Here is a 20,444-nt window from a genome sequence, read left to right as displayed (position 1 = left end):
GCAGCAGGCGGTCGACCGGGTGGTCGAATTTCTGCAGTCTCTCGGCTGGGTAGTCAACTTCGGCAAGAGCAGTCTCCTTCCGTCTCGGCAGCTGGACTTTCTCGGAGCACGCTTCGACACAGCTCAAGGCAAGGTCTTCTTGCGGCCGGACAAGGCCCAGTCGCTGAGGGAACAAATTCTCCATTTTGCCGCTCTCCAGGTCCCAATAGCGAGGGATTACCTGCAGATCCTGGGTTCGATGGCCTTCGCAATCAACCTGGTGCCTTGGGCCTTTGCACACCTGAGGCCCCTACAGATGGCGCTACTCTCGCGGTGGAAACCGGTCTCGCAGGACTATCAGGCGATACTACCTCTTCCGCCGGCGGCCAGACTCAGCCTTCGTTGGTGGCTAGACCCCAGGAACCTGGCGCAGGGCTGTCCCCTGGAGTCGCCGGAATGGATTGTAGTCACTACCGATGCCAGTTTGACCGGCTGGGGGGCCGTGTGTCTCAGAAGCTCAACTCAGGGGCAGTGGACACAGGAACAGGCGTCCTGGTCGATCAACCGCCTGGAGACCAGAGCAGTCCGTTTGGCGCTCATCCAATTCCTGCCTCTCATCCGGCAACGTGCGGTCCGGGTTCTCTCGGACAATGCGACCACGGTAGCCTACATCAACCGACAGGGAGGCACCAAGAGCCCGGGGGTGGCCCTCGAAGCGGCCCGTCTCATGGCCTGGGCAGAGCGGTTCCTCGACCGCCTGGCGGCCTCCCACATCGCAGGCGTGGACAATATTCAGGCGGACTACCTGAGTCGGCAGACGTTGGACCCGGGGGAATGGGTCCTCTCCGACGAGGCAATGTCGCTCATCACCCGGCGCTGGGGAGCTCCCTCCATGGACCTCATGGCAACGTCGGGCAACGCAAAGGCCCCGCGGTTCTACAGTCGGAGAAGAGACCACGGGGCGGAAGGAGTGGACGCCCTGGTGCTACCCTGGCCCCCTCATGTTCGGCTGTACGTCTTCCCGCCGTGGCCTCTGGTGGGCAAGGTGGTGCGAAGGATAGAAGATCATCCAGGGCAGGTCGTTCTGGTAGCGCCAGAATGGCCGCGGCGCCCGTGGTTTGCGGACCTGCTCAACCTGGTAGTGGACGGACCTCTGCGATTGTCACACCTTCCGCGGCTACTCCATCAGGGTCCGGTATTTTCGGACCAGGCGGAACACTTTTGTCTCGCGGCCTGGCTTTTGAAAGGCAGAGTCTCCTGCGCAAGGGATACGCGGTAACCGTGGTAGACACTCTTCTCAAGGCACGTAAGACCTCCACTTCAGTCGCCTATGTACGGGTCTGGAAGGTGTTTGAGGTCTGGTGTGCTGGACATGGAGCCTCCGCGACGGCGCCTTCGCTCCGTCAGGTCCTGGCCTTCCTCCAGGAGGGCTTGGAGAAGGGTCTCTCCTACAACTCCCTGCGTGTGCAAGTCTCTGCTCTAGCCTCCCTGGCTCGTACCACGGGAAATCCCAATCCTTCGTCTCACCCGGACGTCTCGCGCTTCCTCAAAGGAGTCAAGCACCTGCGGCCGCCGGTGCGACATCCCTATCCCTCCTGGAATCTCAACCTGGTGCTCCGGATCCTTGGTAAGGCTCCCTACGAACCGCTGCGACAGGCCTCCCTTAAGGACGTCACCCTTAAGACGGTGTTCCTGGTTGCCATAGCCTCAGCAAGGCGCATCTCCGAGCTTCAGGCGCTCTCGTGCCGGGAACCGTTCCTACGCTTCACGGACTCGGGAGTTTCCATTCGAACGGTTCCTTCCTTCCTACCTAAGGTGGTGTCCTCCTTCCACTTGAACCAGTGGGTGGAACTGCCGGCCTTCCCGGCAGATGCGCCCCAGGCCCTCCGGCACCTCGACGTGAAGCGCTCTCTGCTGAGCTACCTGGAAGTGACCAATGAGTTCCGGACGTCCGACCATCTCTTTGTGCTTTGGTCCGGTAACAAGAAGGGACAGCAAGCGTCTAGGACTACCATCGCAAGGTGGCTCAAGGAAGCGGTGTCCTCGGCCTACATAGGCGCCGGGAAGGCTCCCCCGGAGGGGGTCCGGGCTCATTCGTTGCGTGCCCTGGCCACGTCCCGGGCGGAGTCTCAACATGTTCCAATTCAGGAAATCTGTCGCGCGGCTACATGGAAGTCGCTACACACCTTCTCGAAGCATTACCGGTTGCAAGTGCCGGTAGATGAGGCGGGTTCCTTTGGGGACAGGGTCCTCCGAGCAGGGTCTTCAGGGACCCACCCGGTTTAGGGAAGCTTTGGTACATCCCACGGTCTGGACTGATCCTAGTACGTACAGGGAAAAGAAAATTATTCCTTACCTGCTAATTTTCGTTCCTGTAGTACATAGGATCAGTCCAGACGCCCACCCGGGTTTTTTTCTTCAGTAATGGTCAGACGCCTGCTCGTGTACGTTCTATCTCCTGTCCCTCCAACTCCTGCATTCTGATGTTTTGTTGTGGTTGCCTAGTTCTTCACAGTTCTCCTTGCAAGTTGCATTGGTTATATGTTCTGTGGTTACAATTTGATTGGCGCTTGATCCATCCTACTTTCTGTCTAGTGTTGTTTTCGCTAGGCTTTGATATTCTCGATACTGAGGATCCCTGGAGGGTGCACCTGCTTATATGTCAGCACCCTCGGAAGTTTGCTCTGACTCCATCTGCTGGACGGGGGACATAACCCACGGTCTGGACTGATCCTATGTACTACAGGAACGAAAATTAGCAGGTAAGAAATAATTTTCTTATACGAGCATATGTTGCGGTGTAAAAATACACCCATTTTATAATAGGAGTGTATGCTAAAAGCATGGGCTATAGAATGAGGTAAAACCACGCGTGGCCATATACGCGCACATATGCTGCTGCACGTAGTTGTTTGAAAGTTATCCTCCTTGTGCACATTTCTTTCTCATGCATATTCCTTGTGGTTATTCTGAAAAGCAGGCATGTTGGGGAAGCCTGGAGAGCAACATTGCAAACCACTGCTATAGTAGTCCATGACATGAGATGACTCATTACTAATGGCTAAGTATCACAGGACAGCGAAAGTGATATCTGAACGTCCCTTCTTATTCAGTTTTGCTGAATGCTTTTGCCACTTTTGGGGCAGGATTTTCTGATGGGCAAAATGTATTCACTTTAAATCTCAGTCTGCAGGATCCAAGAGGTTCAATATGAGCCTTGTCTATTTTAGGTTAATTTTCACAAATAAGGAGGAAGTGATGATACCTCTTTGGTGGACCAACTTAATATGTTTGTGGTTAGCTCCTGAGAAAGTTACTGTCCCCAAGACTTGATACTTGTTTTTCCCAATAAGTACTAATCTGAATTTTCTGAGATTCACTGAAATGCCAAACTCATTCCTGTAATGATAAAAAAAAAAAAAGTTTATTGAGTTTGAATAAAGAAATAAGTGGCGAGAAGCATCAAAAAGATGCTGAATTCTTCCAACTTTTCTTCATTTTCTTCTCTTTCCTCTTTACTGCCTTTTAATGAGGTACTGAGTGTGAGTGAGGACATGTGTAATAAGGGAATGGAAACGATGCCAAACCCCGACAGTAATTCTGTTTCCTAATAGTGCACTACTTTAAATTAAATCTGAAGTCGGTGCACCCAAGGATTATGTTGAAGGAAATTACATTTTACAAGTTGCTGAGTGCAGCTCTTACAGAAGGAGAAATCTGCTGACTGCTTAAAGCCTGTAGGGATTCTTTGTTTGTGCAGTTATTCTCATTGGGGGGGGAGGGAAGGGTTGATTCCAAGGTTGGGGGGGAGTTGGCACATGAACCGGAGCAAATTAACCTGTTATGGGCCTGGTGTGACCTCCTCCTCCCCTACCTTGCTCAATCCTTGCCATTCTCCGGCATGATCCTTTCCAATAACCCCCTCCATTTCCCAACATGATCCTCCGTACCCTGGCGTGATCCTTTCCAACCGCCCCTTCCCCTTTCTGTCCCCCAGTATGAACCTCTCCTACTGTCCCCTTTCCATCCCTCGATTTCCTCCTCCCCCTCCCATTCCTGAGTACGACCCATTGCCTCCTCCCCTCCGGCCAGCAGGAGGAATCAGAAAGCAGCGCTTCTGACTGGTGGCTGCTGCCTCCACTGCCTGTGCTGCGCTCTGAGCCGTGCAGGGGCCCCCATAACCCTGCAAGACCTGCCGGTGCTCTGTGCCCAGACGTCAGCTGGTAGGTGGAAGAGAGAAAGAGAGAGCCCGAGCCAGAGGATCACATCGTGGAGTCTCTGGCAGTCATCCCCAATTCAACACTCCCCCCCCCCAATTCAACACTCCCCCCCCCCTCAGGAAAAGTCCTCCAAAGTTGTGAAGAAATGGGTACTAAATATTTTATTTGTTTCAAGAAATGTTCCTGAGCAGTCTTTTTCTGGATAATAAAATATATATATATAACTCTCCCTGGAAGGGCACACAAAACGTAGAAGATTGAACCCCTGAATGGGCCAAGTGTTAAGTCTCTCTGCAGATATAATCAACCGAAACCACTTTTATTTTCTAGGGTGACCAAAAGTTAGATGTTACAAATGAAATTATAATACCCAAGGGGTTTTCAGTGCTTCCCAGGTTTTTATAATTTCAAATGTTTCCCTTCCCAAAATTAACTTCTACACCAGTTCTACATGTAATGTCACCAGTACACCTTCTCGCATTACTCCATTTCATCTCTTAGTGACAACCGTGTTACAATTTCACGTACTGATGTACCTTAATACTTTTTACCAGATGCACAGATAATCTCTTCTTACAACCCTGGCGTCTCCTCTGTTCTTAAGTGTGCCTTACAGCCCTGGCAGGGGTTATCCCCCGGATTTCCCAAACCCCAATCTTCATCGGGACCACCTCCCCTCCGGGTCTTCCACAGCTGGTGAGACCTTCTGGCACTTCTCTGGGACCCTTGGGTTATTTCCTCCTGAGAGGAAACACCTTCCAGCCTTGGACCTTCCCCTTGAAGGGTAAAGCCTCTACAGAGACCTCTTTCCTTGGTAAGGCACCCTGGGCTACCTCACTCTCAAAATGGGCTCCCTCTATCTCCTCCCACCAAATCTTAAACTCGGCTTTTTATACTATGGAAAATTCCCTGTACAGGACCTCTCTCCCCATCCTTAAGGAGACATTTCCCATTAGAGTCCATGAAACACTCTTTCCATGTTTTATTCAGTGCACAGGCATCGTGTAATTTTACCATACCTGGCACCATCTAGTGGCTATTCAGGATACCACACTTTCCAGAACGGTGAACTTAGCTGCAGCCGACAGCTTGTGCTCTCCTATAGAATATCTACACCCCTTTCATTCCACAAATGTAACATTAGCACCCAAATAGACGTTAAGTAGCCTTCCTCACCCAGAATCCTCGCCAGGGTCTGCTTAGTGACCAAAAGGGCTCCTCCTTGGGAGACCCATCATATAACATATAACAGCAACAGAAATAACCAATCATAAAACCTTCAGTGCTACCCATTAATATTATCTAAAAACTTGTATAAAATTCCCCAAATAAAACTGGAAAAAACTTGTTCTACACTATATCTAAATTGTTCTACTCTATGTTCTTCTATGTCATACAGTTAATTTGTTCTACTCTATGTTATTCAATAAGTGTTATACAGTTAAATCAACGTTGATCCTGTCTCTTTCTAAGCTATATTGTTGCTCATATTTCATTCTAAACTACATTGTTACATATGATACGGTTACAATGTAAAATAAGAAGCCTAATTCTTATTGAACCTCTGTTGCACTGTAAACCGGTGTGATATGCCAGATCGAACACCGGTATATAAAAACAAACAAATAAATAAATATATATCTTCACAGATATTTAACTCTGCTCATCAATTCATTCCCCAGGCAGCAGCAAATACTCAAAAACTAGGCAAGCAAAAGAAACAGATGGGAAATGTCGTTCATATGCATTGTAAGCAGTTGCTGCTGCAATTTGTAGTTATTTTTGTTATTCTTAAAATAGATTTTATTTTATTTTTACTAACTGCGATTCCTCCTACTTTTTGTGTTTGTTTTTGTTTCTGGTGAGGCTCAAAATGCACAACAGCTCCATGAGAGGATCCAGTCCTCCAGTATGGATGCCAAGTTAGAAGCACTGAAAGACCTGGCCAGATACTCACGGGATATTACGTTTGCGCAGGAATTCATCAACCTGGATGGCATTTCTTTCCTCACACAAATGGTTGAAAGCGGCACAGAGTAAGTAAAACACATTTTTCTGGGTTTTAGGAAATGACAACTTGAGAAGCTGAGCTTTCTTGCTCTTTTAGTGCGAAGTGATGCTTTGTGCCTTTACTTGCGCTCCGTTTTTTTTTTTTTAGTGGCTGAAAGGAAATGATAGAAAATTGCACCTGCGTTACTGTGTATCCTCAGTAATTGAAGATTGTTACTCCTTTCTGATGCTTTGATAGGTCTGGACGATATGGTAGTCTTTTTCCCTGTAAAGGATAAAGTTTCGTCATTTAGAAACTCGGATCATTCTTAGAAGAAGGCAGACCCCTGATCCCTGATCCCAAACAGCCCTCCAGAATCCCCCTTCCTTGTGTGTCATCTTCACACCAGCTTTTAATTGTAAGGCGCAGAATGGGAGAAACGTTTTTTGCAAATCCAGCCTAGCATTTCCCCCCCCAGGTGATTATAAGGTAGAAGGCTACTGTGGCTCCTTTCTGTGTGTTTCCCTCTCTGCACTATTTTATTGCCCACACATCACTGCATTGATAATGCAGGCCAAGAAATATGCAGCACTGTAAGAGAAGCAGATTACATTTTAGTAAATCATGGCAAAAGAAGTCCTGTTTGATAACTTGAATTGAGAGGTTTTCCTGACCAGCACAGCACAAGATAATGCATTAATAACTATTACTCAAAATTAAAAAAAAAAAAAAAAAGAGCAAACCAGACATGCCCCAGTCTGTAGTTTAGTTTGAACAACTGTTGACTGAAATTGCCTTTTTTTGCAGTGTTTTGATTGAGCTGATTCTGAGAGCAGTCGAGGGCTGCTGAGAAACAGCGAAACCATTTATGCTAGAGATGTGAATCGGAACCAGAATCGGTTCGGATTTCAGTTCCGATTCACATCTCTGCTTGTTGAACTCCATTTGGCTTTCCCAAATGTCTTTAAGCAAGAAAAAGGAAGACGCTATGCCTAGATAAATTGTAATGTACAGCTAGTGCAGTCTTTTTATTTATGATTTTCATTTGAACCTTTCTGACTATGTTGAAGTTAATTTTTCTGCGCTGGAGTAAGGGAATAGAATCTCCCCTCTCCCCAAATCCTTTGTGTACTTAACTTTGGGACTGTGGAAGTTACCAGCAGAAGACAAGTCGCAAATCTAGAAAACTAATACAGTATGTTTCGTGGCATGATTTCATCACCTCCTTCTCCCCATATTCCTATTTCAGTCTTTAATGTCTCATTGCGCCATTACCCAGGCAGTAAGTAAAGGTTCTGCCGTACATATCCAGATTTATAAACTGCTTCTGTCCCAAGGTAATCGTCGACATCTTTTCATGGATTTCATATTCTAAGCAGTAGTTACAGTGATGAGGCAGTGCTGTCTATAGCTATATCTCACTGAAGGAAAACCAGCTGAATGCTTAAAGCGGGGGGGGAAAAAGCAATCTTACACACCATTCCCCCTCTCACCCCCATGAGCCACCAGTTCTCACGGTGAGCCTGGGCAAGTCACTCTAACCCCTCAGGGGGTTAGAGTGACTTGTGGTAGTTTCACTGACTTCAAAACTGTTTTTTTTTCCTCTCCCTGAATCTCTCTCATGTTGTGGATTAATATAGAAGATAATCTTGAAGAACCTTTGGTCGAGATCAACAAAAAAAAAGTCTTCCAATGGTTTTGATCCTGTCAGTTAATCTTACTTTTTATTTATTTTTTTTGATTCTTCATTTTCTCTGCTCTCTCCTTCCCCAAAATGCCTGCTTGGGGACCACAGATCCCTGTGCTGGCTTTGGATTGAAATGAGTGTGTCCTCCCTGAAAGAACTCCTTAGTGTCCTGAGCCTTCAAGGTTTGTCCTATAAATAGCAGTTCCACCACCTCCTCTTGCTCTGTCATACCCCAGGGACATGAGCTCTGTGACAAAGTGTATTTGAAAGTATGCTGTTCAGTTTTCCTCAGTTTTGCACTTCTTTAAATTGTGGAAGTTTGATAGATATTTAAGAGCCAAGGGGGCCGTTGCATTATCACCGATGTTTGTACAAGAATATGACGGTAGTTTGCTTTTTATCACAAAATGCGCTGACAAGTGCATTTCTTACTAAACTAGTTTTGTCCTGTGCTTAAGTATAGGGAGACAGAAACCATTAATATCTAATGTTTGGAAATCTGAAGGAATTTTGTCACAAGGAGACTGAAAAATGAAGCAGACTATGCCCCTGCGGTATCTCACTTTCAGCAGATGTACAAACATTGTTCAAGTAAATTGTATTTTGTGTGCCAAGTATGGTTATCTTCTGTTTCCTTATTTGCTACCTGTGGGACAGTCTGACATCATTCTTGGAAGGAGGATTAATCCTGTTAATATCTTTTTGCTATGCTGGGTATTTACATGTGTGTTGTGTTCTAATAAATACATTGACTGGATGATCGCAGCGTGTTTTTTTGTGACTGTAACATGTTTTCTTCCTTATTTCCATAGCAGTTTTTTCTTATGTTATAGGTTGGGGCCAGGGTTTTATGAAAACACAAAACAAAAATCTTTTTTTTTTTGTTTGGTTCTTTCAGATATTTAAATGCTTTCTTTTAAATAAATTTCCCTTAAGGTTTGCTCAAGGTCTGTGTGTGTAGTTGGGTGCAAATGTCTTAAAGTGCCTGTCCTCACGTGGAAGTTTTTAAATTTTTGCAGACGATATCAGAAATTGCAGAAGATAATGAAGCCCTGGTAAGGATTTGATTGGCTCATCACCTTGCACACTTCCTCCTTTGTTTTTGCATGACTAAATCTGGGCCTTTCACACCAGATATTCCAAGGAAGGGAAACAATTTCCATTCACTTATTTCCTGTTTTGGTTTCAGCTTTTGGAAATTTTCCTCTGGTGCTGTTGCTTCGCTTGTGGCTGTGCATGTTATGTCAATGTACAGAATCTAACTAGGCAATCCTGCAAGCTGTGTTACCAACAAAAGAATGTGAACAGACAATAAAGACAGTTCTCTACCCCTGCTTTCCCCAAACCTGCCTGTTTTTAGGAAATGAGCCTTCATTCTGGAAGCCCTAGATTTGTGTCAAGCTCTGGCCTTTTTAAACAGTACTCTGTAGGGAAAATATGACTAGGTGTGGATGAGAATCTTGTGTTTTCTCCTCCAGCACATTGGTTAACTGTGCAACAGTTCTCATTAGTGCAAGTATTACTGAAGCAGTATTCACTTGTGAGGCATTACTGTTCTATTTCTTGTGTCAAACAATGACTGATTTAGGTTTGTGCCATTTGTCCTCTCCTCTCATCCTCCTGCTGAAAGGTCAGACATAACCAGTGAAGCCTGGTGTCTCAACAGAATGGGACAGAATCCCAGTATATACACTGCATCTTCAGTTCTGTAACACACACACACACACACACACACTGTGTCCACAGAAACTTATCCCAACAATGTGTGCAGAGCAGAACTAGGATATTTTCTGCCTATTACTTAATGTCCAGAAAAGAATATTCAAATTTTGGTGTCAGCGCAGTAACAGTAACACCTCCCTCCTCTTCCAGGAACATTGTAAAGGAATACAAAATCCAGCAACAAAGATGTACACTAATAGCCAGGATTCAAATGCAATAAGCCTACCTATGAAAAGACAACACTGCAAATATTTCACTAGGCCTTAGGACCACCAATATATACCTCCTGTTGGAGAATTAAATTGGAGTGCTGTAGATCCTTACACAAAAGCTGCAGGCTAACAGAACCCCTCTCCTTGGTCACATGCAGAAAACATGGAGATATCCTCACCAAATACAGAATAAGGGCTACAAATTATAAATAGAAACCTGCAGACAAAATATGAAATAGAAACCCGACTCTGCATGCTGTAAAAAAAGTGGAGAAATAGAAAAAGACATACAGGGGTAGATTTTAAAAGGTGCGTGCGGGTGTACATGTGCGCACTACCCAGCGTGCACACATGTACCTCTGATTTTATAATATGCGCACGCATGTTATAAAATCAGAGGTCGGTGCACACAAGGGGGTGCACAATTGTGCACCGTGCGCATGCCGAGCCCGCTCTGATCTGCACTGCCTTTCCCTGTTCCCTCGCAGGCCGCTCCAAAATCAGAGCGGCTTCGGAGGGAACTTCCCAACCCACCCTACCTTTTTCGTTTTCTTTTTTTTGTTACAAAACTTACTTCAGCCCTGGGGGCTGAAGTAAGTTGGCGTACCGGCTGAGTGGCAAATGGCCGCTGTGCAGGGAGCCTCTGACTCCGCCCCTGCCCTGCCCTTTTAGTAAACCCCGGGACTTACACGCGTCCTGGGGCTTTACGCGCGTCGCTGGGCCATTTGAAAATAGGCCAGGCGTGCATAAGCTCAGTTATGCCCATAAATCTTTGATAATCTGGTCCACATTTTCTCCTGCACTATGCAAAATACAAAAACATAAGAGATGAAATTACCAAAATTGCCATATTCTACTCACTAAACTGAAAATAAGATGCCTTTTTCTACCTTTGCCGTCTAAATATTTTATTTTGTTAATCACATTGAAGTTCATATTTAAAAGATTTATATAGGTAAAATTGGCTTTTGCATGTATAAATCCAGTTTTTTAAAAACATACTCACTTTGTTAGAGTGACTTTGTCTGCACAAAATTCTTGTGCAGACAAAATTACCCAACAAAATGGGGACAGGGTTAGAAACATGTCAAGGGTAGGTTAAGCTATTTAGATAGTATCATGTTGAGCATGACTAAATTTATGCAAACATGTCAATCCACATAAATAGCATACCTAAAGTTATCCAGATAAGTTTCCTTCTGAATATCCAGATAATGTTATCTCTTATAGTTTCCACGGACTCTCCGGATAAAGTTATCTGGATAGCTTACATGCTTGCTGGTTTATTAGTCCCAGTCTTCACCTAATTCCTTTTCCAGGGTCTCCTTTCCATTTTCGGTTTCTTATGTCTCCTGTTGACTTCTTTACTTCCTCACCTACATTTGTTTCTGATATTGATCTTGCTCTTTCAGCTCTTTCTCAATTTCTCTTCTCTTTCTATTAACTCTTACCTCAGTTTTTTCCCCTCTCTCCCTCTCTTATCCTCCAATTCTCCCTGTTCCACTCTTCACCTCCCCAACTTTTCCATCCATTGCCTTTCTAAATTCTTCATCATATCCTCATTGGGTTGCTCTATTTACCACTCTCCAGATGTCTGGCTCTCTTGTCTTCCACCCCACCCCAGCAGCCACCTCCTTTATGCTCTCCTGCCTCCCCCAGTCAATCCCTCTCACAGCCCCTCAGTCCATTCTCATTGCTTCCCAACCCCTTCTCTCCTTCAGCGCCCACCTCTTACTCCTTAATTTCAGTTCCCCAGCCCATTCTCATACTCCCCTCCCACCTCAGTCTCTGAGTTCCCTCTGTACTTTGTCCTTCCAATACTTGAGGTCCCCTCTTCCATGTTTCCACTCTGTTCGTGATCCAGTTCCTGAGTGTCTGCTGTTCTTCCTGCATCATGTGGCCTCTCTCTCTTTCACCACCTTGAGTGGCGGCCCTGGGTTGAGTCATGGGACTTTTTTGCCTGTGCTTTAAATGTGAGGTGGAAGCCTTGGGACCTGCATTAGGGTCCCAGGGTTCCTGCCTCACATTTACTGCATTTCACAAAGGTGTTATTTTATCATAACTGACCACTTTCTCGGTTGGCCGCAATAAAATATTAACATCAAATTGCCTATTTATGACCACCTTTGCATGCATTTGCATTAGTCATGCATGCAAAGAAAGGTCATTGTAATAGGGGAGGGTACCAGGGCACGAACATGGAACATATCACATATATTGTGCATATCGCTGCGATAGTGCAGTATCGCGTGATATGCGCTGTTTAACATGCATTAAAGCATGGCTTGATGCATCACCTCCTTAGATTGTAAGCCCTCTGGAGATAGGGAAATGCCTACAGTATCTGAATGTAATCTGTTTGAAGTGCCATAAAGCAGAATATAAAAATAAATAAAATATATAGTGATGGTTGCATTTGCAGACGTCATCCTGTCTGGGGAAACTTGCTTGCAGAAGAAGCCAACGATGACGATAAAGCATTTTGTCCTTGAAATGGTCATGCAAAGTTGATGGATAATTTTGATTATCGGTTTGATATACATTTTCACAGATAAAATGCTGCCTTTGGTGGGTGGTACATTATACATAATTTGACAAGCGTTGCATTTCTTTATGGCATTTTAAATTTTAGCATTTATTCCAGACCAACAGACATAACATCTATTCATAGCTTTTATGCACATGCTGCATGCATGCATAACTTTCAAGACGTGCAGCTTTCTTTTTAGAATGTTGATACAACTTTTCTGCAGAAGACAAAATGCTAAACTGCTCCTTTAGCATATTTTTGGGTCATTATCTCCATATGTAAAAAGTCCTGATCCTTTGTTACTTCTTATATTGGCATATAGAAGTGATTCTAGCATTACTTTTAGTATCTGATCTTCAGGCAATGGTGGAGTATTGAATTCTAAACAATCTGCGCATGGTTTCTGTATTTACAATCGATTTTCCAGATCAGCAGACTGTTTATATCATATGCATTAATCAAAAAACTCTAACTAGACAGTTGGTGCAACATCATTTGCAGTATGCACTTGGCCTGCAACCCTACCAGTAGATTGTGATCTGTTTGGATTTCTTCCTTACAACTTTGGTATGTCTTTTGATATGATAGGGCTTTGTGATCAATTTGTACATCATTTCTCTTACTGGCAGCAACAATTCCAAAAAGAAAATTCAGCACAGGGCCTGCAAGCTGCCTATCACTTGCTCAGAGTTCATGCTGTGGACCTCCCCTCTCACATGGGTATTCCCATGTGAGAGGGGAGGTCCACAGGCCCTGTTCCCGCCTCCCGTATGGGAGGCGGGAACAGGGCCTGGGAACAAGCAATAGACCTCATGCTGATTTTCTTTTTGGAGTTGCTGCTGCTATACATGACAAGCAGTGTGTTGGGGGTGGGTCTGGATGGCAGCTGCAGTGATATTCTCTGGGGACTTCAGGATGACAGTACTCATACATGGGTGACATCAGATGGAGCCTGGCATGGAAGTTTGACTTTAAAGTTTATAGAAAATTTGAGCATGCCTTACTAGGCATATGCTGCCTGCTATACTTGCATGCGTTCACACGAATCTGCTTTCATCTCATCTTTTCCATGGAGCCCTCGATTGTAGGTTTTTCTCTCTCTTGTGTTAGGGAATCTTTTGCTCCCTAGTAGTGCACAGATTATAATTTGTGGGACTCCGTGGTCTTCTCTCACCCCTTTAGTCACCTTTAGGTAGGTTTTGGAGTATTTTTGTAACTTTTAGTTTAGTTTACTTGATAAAATGACTTTCTTTACTGATAATCAAGTTGTTATACTATTATAATGATAGAATACATGTAATCAAGAAATCATACAATTAAATACAAATAATAAAATGGTATAATACAGTTGATACATCAAATCTTTAAAAATAAACCCAAAATCACCTAAAAAAATATAGCATAAAAACATAAATAAAACCATAACCAAGATTAAAATACAATAAAATCTTTTGATTGAGTATAAATAAATGGACCAAAGGGTAAACTACCTCTCAAAAATCTTGGAGAGCAACCATGTTTTGAGACCTTTTCTGAATTTTTCAAACTTTCTCTAAACACAGTAACAAAGGCAAGACATTCCATTGATTTGGTGCTAAATACGAGAAACATATTTCAGTAACTGCATGGTTCACTGGTACCAGTGCATTGAGGCAATATTGGTCATGGTTCACCCAACATCAAATCATTTGAGTTCACTTGTGCCAAATTTTTGTTCAGTGCCCCAGAAGAAAAAAAATTAGCGGCTTTAAAAAGTACCTGTGTGGTCTTATTTATTATTGCTCCCCATGATAGATGAGTTCTTTTCCTGGGGGTTGATCACAATTTCCGAGTTGGTGTGTGCTGTATGTGACTATAACCCCTAGGGGTTGTTGTTCCCGGCTTGATCTAGAAAAGTAATACTGGTCCATCTGTATCGATGACATGGGACCCAGGAGCTGCACAGACTGCTGGTGCTACATCGATATCTGAGGGAGGGGCATTGAAACCCCTCGACATTGAGCACCAGACAGAACTTGAGAGAGAGGATTCCTCCCAACCAAAGAGAGTGAAAGGTGCAGCCTTTTGGTACCAGCATTATTGAGTTCCAATGTCAGACATTGTGTGAAGACAGGAAGCATAGACATCGGTCTCCGTTGATGCTGGGATTGTGGATTTTCTATCAGCAGCCTTAAATCCCCCAAAGCATTCTCACATGGAAGAGTGTTCATCCTGTATGCAATCTCAACAGTCTCTGAGGGTCGAAACACCTGATATCCCATGAAGAGGTGGCCTCCCAGGCTATGTTGACATAGGCAATTTTTGAGGAGGAGCTGGATCGTAAGATGCAGAGCATAGTGTACTAGCATCAATGGCATCTTGTGTTTCTGCAGATGGATGTCTAGTCCTACTTTAATCCATGTTAATACCTAGTGGAGAGGGCCTGATGCTAGTTATTGGAGAGGAAGTACCATTGCTCCAATGTTAAACATGGCACTTAGATTCTGATACCTTATTGCTGCAGAATGTGTCCATTAGGGTACAGCTTCATGGGTTCAGTTCGTGTAGATAGAAGAAGAAGGGGGGGAGTGTTGGTGTTCTTGAGAATACTGTGAAGTATGAAAGGTTGGTAATGGATTGTCCAGTTAAGTGTAAAGGGACTATTTTTAAGGCCCACTCCTGGGTTTTCTTCTGTAATCCGCCTTGGATTTGGAGTTGGCAGAATATAAAATAAATATACTCCCGGATTTTTCAGTGACTGTGATACAGTCGATAACATCAATGGTTGTGAAATTGGAGTTGAGGTTTAAACAATTAATTGTTATAGGGGATTTTAATTTGCATTATGAAGTTGATTCAATATCTGCTGTCTGTTCTTTTAAGGAAATTATATCAGTGACAGGGTTGCGTCAGTTGATTAAGGTCCCTACCCATTTGGCAGGTCATACTTTAAACTTGCTTTTAGTGTCAGAAACGGTTTGGAGTAAAGATATAGTGTTAAGGAGGTTGTTAATGTTCCTTGGTCTGATCATTATTTGAATCAGTTTCAATTGAGTCTGGTCAAGCAGAGTTTGGCGAATAGAGCAGAAAATATGTTAATCTGGTCAAATCCAGATATGGAGCAGATGATAGATTAAATTGAATACAGTTAAAGGTAATTTATGCATGCCGGATGACTCCATATGTTTGTGGAATATTTAAGAATATTTATGAAGAAAGTGCACCTGAGAGAGTAATTCTTAGGAAGAGTAGGGTGCATATAGCACCCTGGTTTAATAGTGAACTATTGTAGGAAATAAAGAAATACGAGGTGTGGAAAGAAAGTGGCGCAGGAAAAAATCTGAAGTGCTAAAAATTAAGTATAATGATATGTTAGACATATAGGGATGTGCAGGAATTGGTTAAGAGAGAATATTTTTCTGCATAATTGAATAATTCTATGAACAGACCCTTAGATTTGTTTTAGATAGTTAAGAATTTTATGTCTCCGCGGATTATTAATGAGGCGGTATCTATGCCCTCATGTGTTGACTTGGCTAGATACTTTAAGGATTCATTGTTAGGAATTCAGGTTCAGATTAAAAAGTTATAGAAGGGTAAACAGGAAATTGAAAAAGTGGAAATAAGACCGGTGAATCCAGGTTGGAATGCATTTTGCCTTTTTAATGAGAAACGGCTGTTGAGATGAATATGGAGATTAAGAAGACTTTTAATCCTCAGGATCCCTGTCCTTTCCAATTTATCACCCCCGCTGGACTTTTGGCAAGTCTTGTGGGGGTCAGGAGGGTCCCCCAAGACTTGCCAAAAGCCCCTGGTGGTCCAGCGGGGTTCCGGGAGCGATCTCCTGCCCTCGGGCCATCGGCTGCCAGTAATCAAAATGGCGCCGATAGCCTTTGCCCTAACTATGTCACAGGGGCTACCGGTGCCATTGGTCAGCCCCTGTCACATGGTAGGAGCACAAGATGGCGCGGGCCATCCAGTGTTCCTACCATGTGACAGGGTCCGGCCAATGGCATGGATACCCTGTCACATGGTAAGGGCAAAGGGCCATCGGTGCCATTTTGATTAGTGGCAGCTGACGGCCCGGGAGCGGGAGATCGCTCCAGGGACCCCCACTGGACCACCAGGTACCTGTAAAAAGTTTTTTGGGGGGTCGGGAGGGTGGGGGAAGTTAAGGTATTTAGTTTTAAAGGGTCAGGGTGGATTTTTTGTTTATCGGCTTGGGCGCAGCCGATAAACAAAACCGCGATCGGGCCCGATGAAAAAAAAACCACATGTGAATCGGAACCGGAATCCGAACCGATTCTGGTTCCGATTCACATCTCTAATGGATGCACACTGTATTGCATTAGCCCCTTAAAGAGCGATCAGTGCTTGGGATCATTGAGCTAAAGCCTTTAAAATAAGTTACTTTTTGGCCCCTATGCTCGGCAGGACTGTACAGTGTTACCAGAAACCTACATATTCCCTGAAGAAGGTGAGGCACTGAAAGTGCTGACACAGTGACCATAATGATGAGTACTGCTCACTGCTTAGGTGTATTATGATTGCAGCTCCTGTATATGTAGTGTTGGGAGGCAAAGGTTTAACAAGGGGATTCCTTTTTTTTTTTCTTTCTCTTAACCCTGGGAATTGTGTTTCCCCTGGTTCCCCCTTGAATTTGAGCCCTGGGCCTATGCCGAATCCACACTGACCAGTGTTTTCTCCTAGTACTGTTTTCAGCAGCTGCCTTGTGGATGATCCAGAATAGAAACGTTGATAGCAAGAAAAGGCCATACTGCCCTTATATACCACTTGCTCAGCTTTACAATCCCTGCCACTCCCTTTGAGATCCTCTGTGATATACCTAACAGGCTTTATGAATTGAGGCCTTGTGGTCGCCACAGATGTGTTTTTCTCCATATGGTTTCTCCACTGAAATGATGGGTTCTGTCTGCTTTGGGAATGGGATAGACTTTAAAAAAAAAATTAAAAAAATTCTGGTGAAATATTGCTGTCAATTCATGCATTAAGGTTTTCCTTCAGCAGGAACAGAATGAAGTGCTTTTGTTCTAATCGGTGTCATTGATTGTCGTTTTCAATTCTTTTTGCCTACATAGGTGTTGGAACTAGCGGTGCTGGGTATGCTTTCTTCCCTTATTTAGCGTCAAAAAACCTCTCTTCTGCAATCCCACCTTAAAAACAGTTCCAACTCTTTTTTACTCCCATGCTGGTTGAAGGGACACATCCTGTCCTCGTCATCAAAATATTATCTCGCCATCCAGAATGAGAAGAAGTAGATAAAGATTGTACTATTAACACAAGTTTCTTCAGGAGCTTTCTTTACACAGATAGAACCACCTGCATCAAAGCAGGGAAAAACAGGTACAGAGCGATCTCAACAAGAATATGCTTGGCTGTCACCTTGTAGGTAGAGCTAGCATTTACATTCTGTGCTGAATGTAATACCAGCTCCTATTGCATATCACATTGTTGTGCTAAAAGGAAGCCATCTTCTGTATGTGGAACCATGACCCTCATGCATACTAAATTGCCACATTACTACATCAGCTCTGTTACAGAATATCAAGTTTCAGTTCACAGTAGGGATGTGCATTCGTTTGCAACGAAATAGGAAATAAAGATATTTCCTATTTCGTTGCGTTTTGGGGGGGGGGGGGGGCCGACAAAACGATAGGAAAACCCACAAAATTTCGTGAGTTTTCTTATCGTTTTTTGCGGGAGGGAGAAAGGGCACATAAAAAAACCCCCCAAAAGCCCAAACCCACCCCCAACCCTTCAAATTTAATTAATTGCAACCCCCCTTCCCGACCCCCCCCCCCAAGACTTACCGAAAGTCCCTGGTGATCCAGCGGGGTCCCGGGAGTGATCTCCCCCTCTTGGGCCGTCAGCTGCCATTAATCAAAATGCCACTGATGGCCCTTTGCCCTTACCATGTGACAGGGGCTATCGGTGCCATTGGTCGGCCCCTGTCACATGGTAGGAGCAATGGATGGCCCGCACCATTTTTTAAGATGGCGCCGGCCGTCCATTGCTCCTACCATGTGATAGGGGCCGACCAATGGCACTGATAGCCCCTGTCACATGGTAAGGGCATGGATGGCCCGCGCCATTTTTTAAGATGGCGCCAGCCATCCATTGCTCCTACCATGTGACAGAGGCCGGCCAGTGGCACCAATACCCCCTGTCACATCGTAAGGGCAAAGGGCCATTGGCGCCATTTTGATTACTGGCAGTCGACAGCCCGAGAGCAGGAGATCGCTCCTGGGACCCCTGCTGGACAACCAGGGACTTTAGAAAAGTTTTGGGGGGTTGTAATTAATTAAATTTAAAGGGTTGGGGTGGGTTTCGTTTTCGTTTTGGGGGGCAGCCGAAATAAAATAAAATCTGAACCGCGGCAAAATGAAATTTCCTGCGGCGGGCCGATAACAAAGGCTGAACCGAAAGGTTCGGCTGAATCACATCTCTAGTTCACAGTGCTAGTCTTCTAGTTTAACTCATCCTCTCTAGCTTCATAAAATCAGATAGAACATTTTTGGTATATAGTAGAGTTCTATCAGTAATTTCAGATATTTTAAGACATAATTAACCATTAACTTCAGTGTGTTCAAGGAGGATTCTTATCAAATTGCATAGTAATTGGCGCGCTAGTATGTGCAAGCATTGAACAATTTCATTTGCTGTTTACTTGCCTATTGTTAGGGATGTTGCATAACCCTGACAAAACACGTTTTACTTCAGATTTTATTCAATAAGCTCATTTTTTGCTTACAGGCTTGCAGATTTTTTTGAATTATTAACCCTCTAAGCAAAATCTGATTCATATCAGAGACTCTAGCATGTGCCTGTTTGTTAGATTTCCTTATTTATTGTTAGTTATGTTTTCTCTTTGCATGATTAATATACTGTGCTTTTATCTGTTATCTGAAATTCATTGGTGGTGGTTCTCAACTATTATTCTGAAGAAGGCAGATATTCCTTGTGAAGTATTGTTATATATTTTACTTTTCCTTACATTCTGTAAATAAACAATGGACCCTTATTTTCTCTTCAGATTTGAAACTTGCTTCCATGGCACAGCCAAATAGTGACACCTGCTGGGAAAGTATATTATCTGAATAACAGACAGTATTTTGTTTCCTCTTTTCTACTTTCTTATTAATATTTATTATTATTAATAATAAAGTGAATTTAAGTCAGGAATGTATACACAATTTTGTTAATGGTGCAAAGGTGGAGGAGATGCCCAAACCAAGGGAAAAAAAGTAAACCAGGATTTTAGGTGGTTAACCCTACTAAATTGATTTTGAGTTAAGAGGAGTCATGAAGTTTTGAAGAGTCGAGCTGGATTTTTTCTGAAATACTTGGTTCCATTTCAGAGATGCTGATATTGCACTGGAGTCTGTCATATGTCACAGTTCATTAGGGCATCAGTGATATCCAGAAAACAGAGACAGTGCAGAGGTTTGCAGAATGCTATAATAAGCTTAAAAGTAGGCAGGAACAGTGCTACAAATGGGATTTGTAGATGAAGACTTGAGCTTTGAAATGAACCCTGTAGGAAAGTGGGAATTAGAGAAGTTTAACAAGAAGAAAAAAAGCCTTAGGCTTAAGTGTAACCCCTGGGCATCACGGATCCTTTAGCTGGCACCCAGGAGCCCATAGAAGAAAAAAGGAATGGAGCCTTTCTACACCCTCTCTCTACTTCTCCATGGATAGCATTAACGTTCTAAGTTCCAGGATTCCACGAGGGGGTGAACAAGAGTTATTCTACCTGTTTCTTGCAATACAAGCCCTTCTCTGTCCTTGGTACACAGCATGGATAATCATCCCAGTCTTTTTATCCAAAAAAACACAATGAGAAGCAGGATGGTTTCCAACTTCTTTTGCTGATAAATATAATAAGAGCAAGAAGGATAATAAACTTGTGACTTCACTAGTTTAGCAAAGTTTCTCAATTCCTTAGAAGCACTAGTGTTTTACACTGGATTCCTCCTCATTCTTCCCAATTACGCCAACTACTTAGAGTTATCAGATTGAAGTTAGTTCAGTCCTCCTTTAGTCTTCCCAATTTATATTCCTAGCTGTAGGTGGTTAGAACTTAGTCCCAATAATTTATCAGAAC

General features: G+C 43.9%; 1 protein-coding gene across 4 annotated transcripts in view; it reads left to right on the top strand.

The window, feature by feature from the left end:
- Nucleotides 1–20,444, top strand: part of ELMO1 (engulfment and cell motility 1) — an 805,215-nt gene that overhangs the window by 225,687 nt on the left and 559,084 nt on the right. For 3 of the 4 annotated variants that reach the window (XM_029589501.1, XM_029589503.1, XM_029589502.1), the window contains exons 7-8: nucleotides 6,066–6,235; nucleotides 8,896–8,931. In XM_029589501.1, coding sequence (XP_029445361.1) covers nucleotides 6,066–6,235; nucleotides 8,896–8,931 — 206 coding nt within the window. The remainder of the gene's footprint in view (nucleotides 1–6,065; nucleotides 6,236–8,895; nucleotides 8,932–20,444) is intronic. The other variant, XM_029589504.1, reaches the window with a different exon arrangement.

This window comes from Rhinatrema bivittatum, chromosome 2, assembly GCF_901001135.1.
Source record: "Rhinatrema bivittatum chromosome 2, aRhiBiv1.1, whole genome shotgun sequence".
Classification (NCBI taxonomy): Eukaryota; Metazoa; Chordata; class Amphibia; order Gymnophiona; family Rhinatrematidae; genus Rhinatrema; species Rhinatrema bivittatum.
Note: the sequence above shows the minus strand (reverse complement) of the source record. Positions and strands in the feature narration are given on the sequence as shown.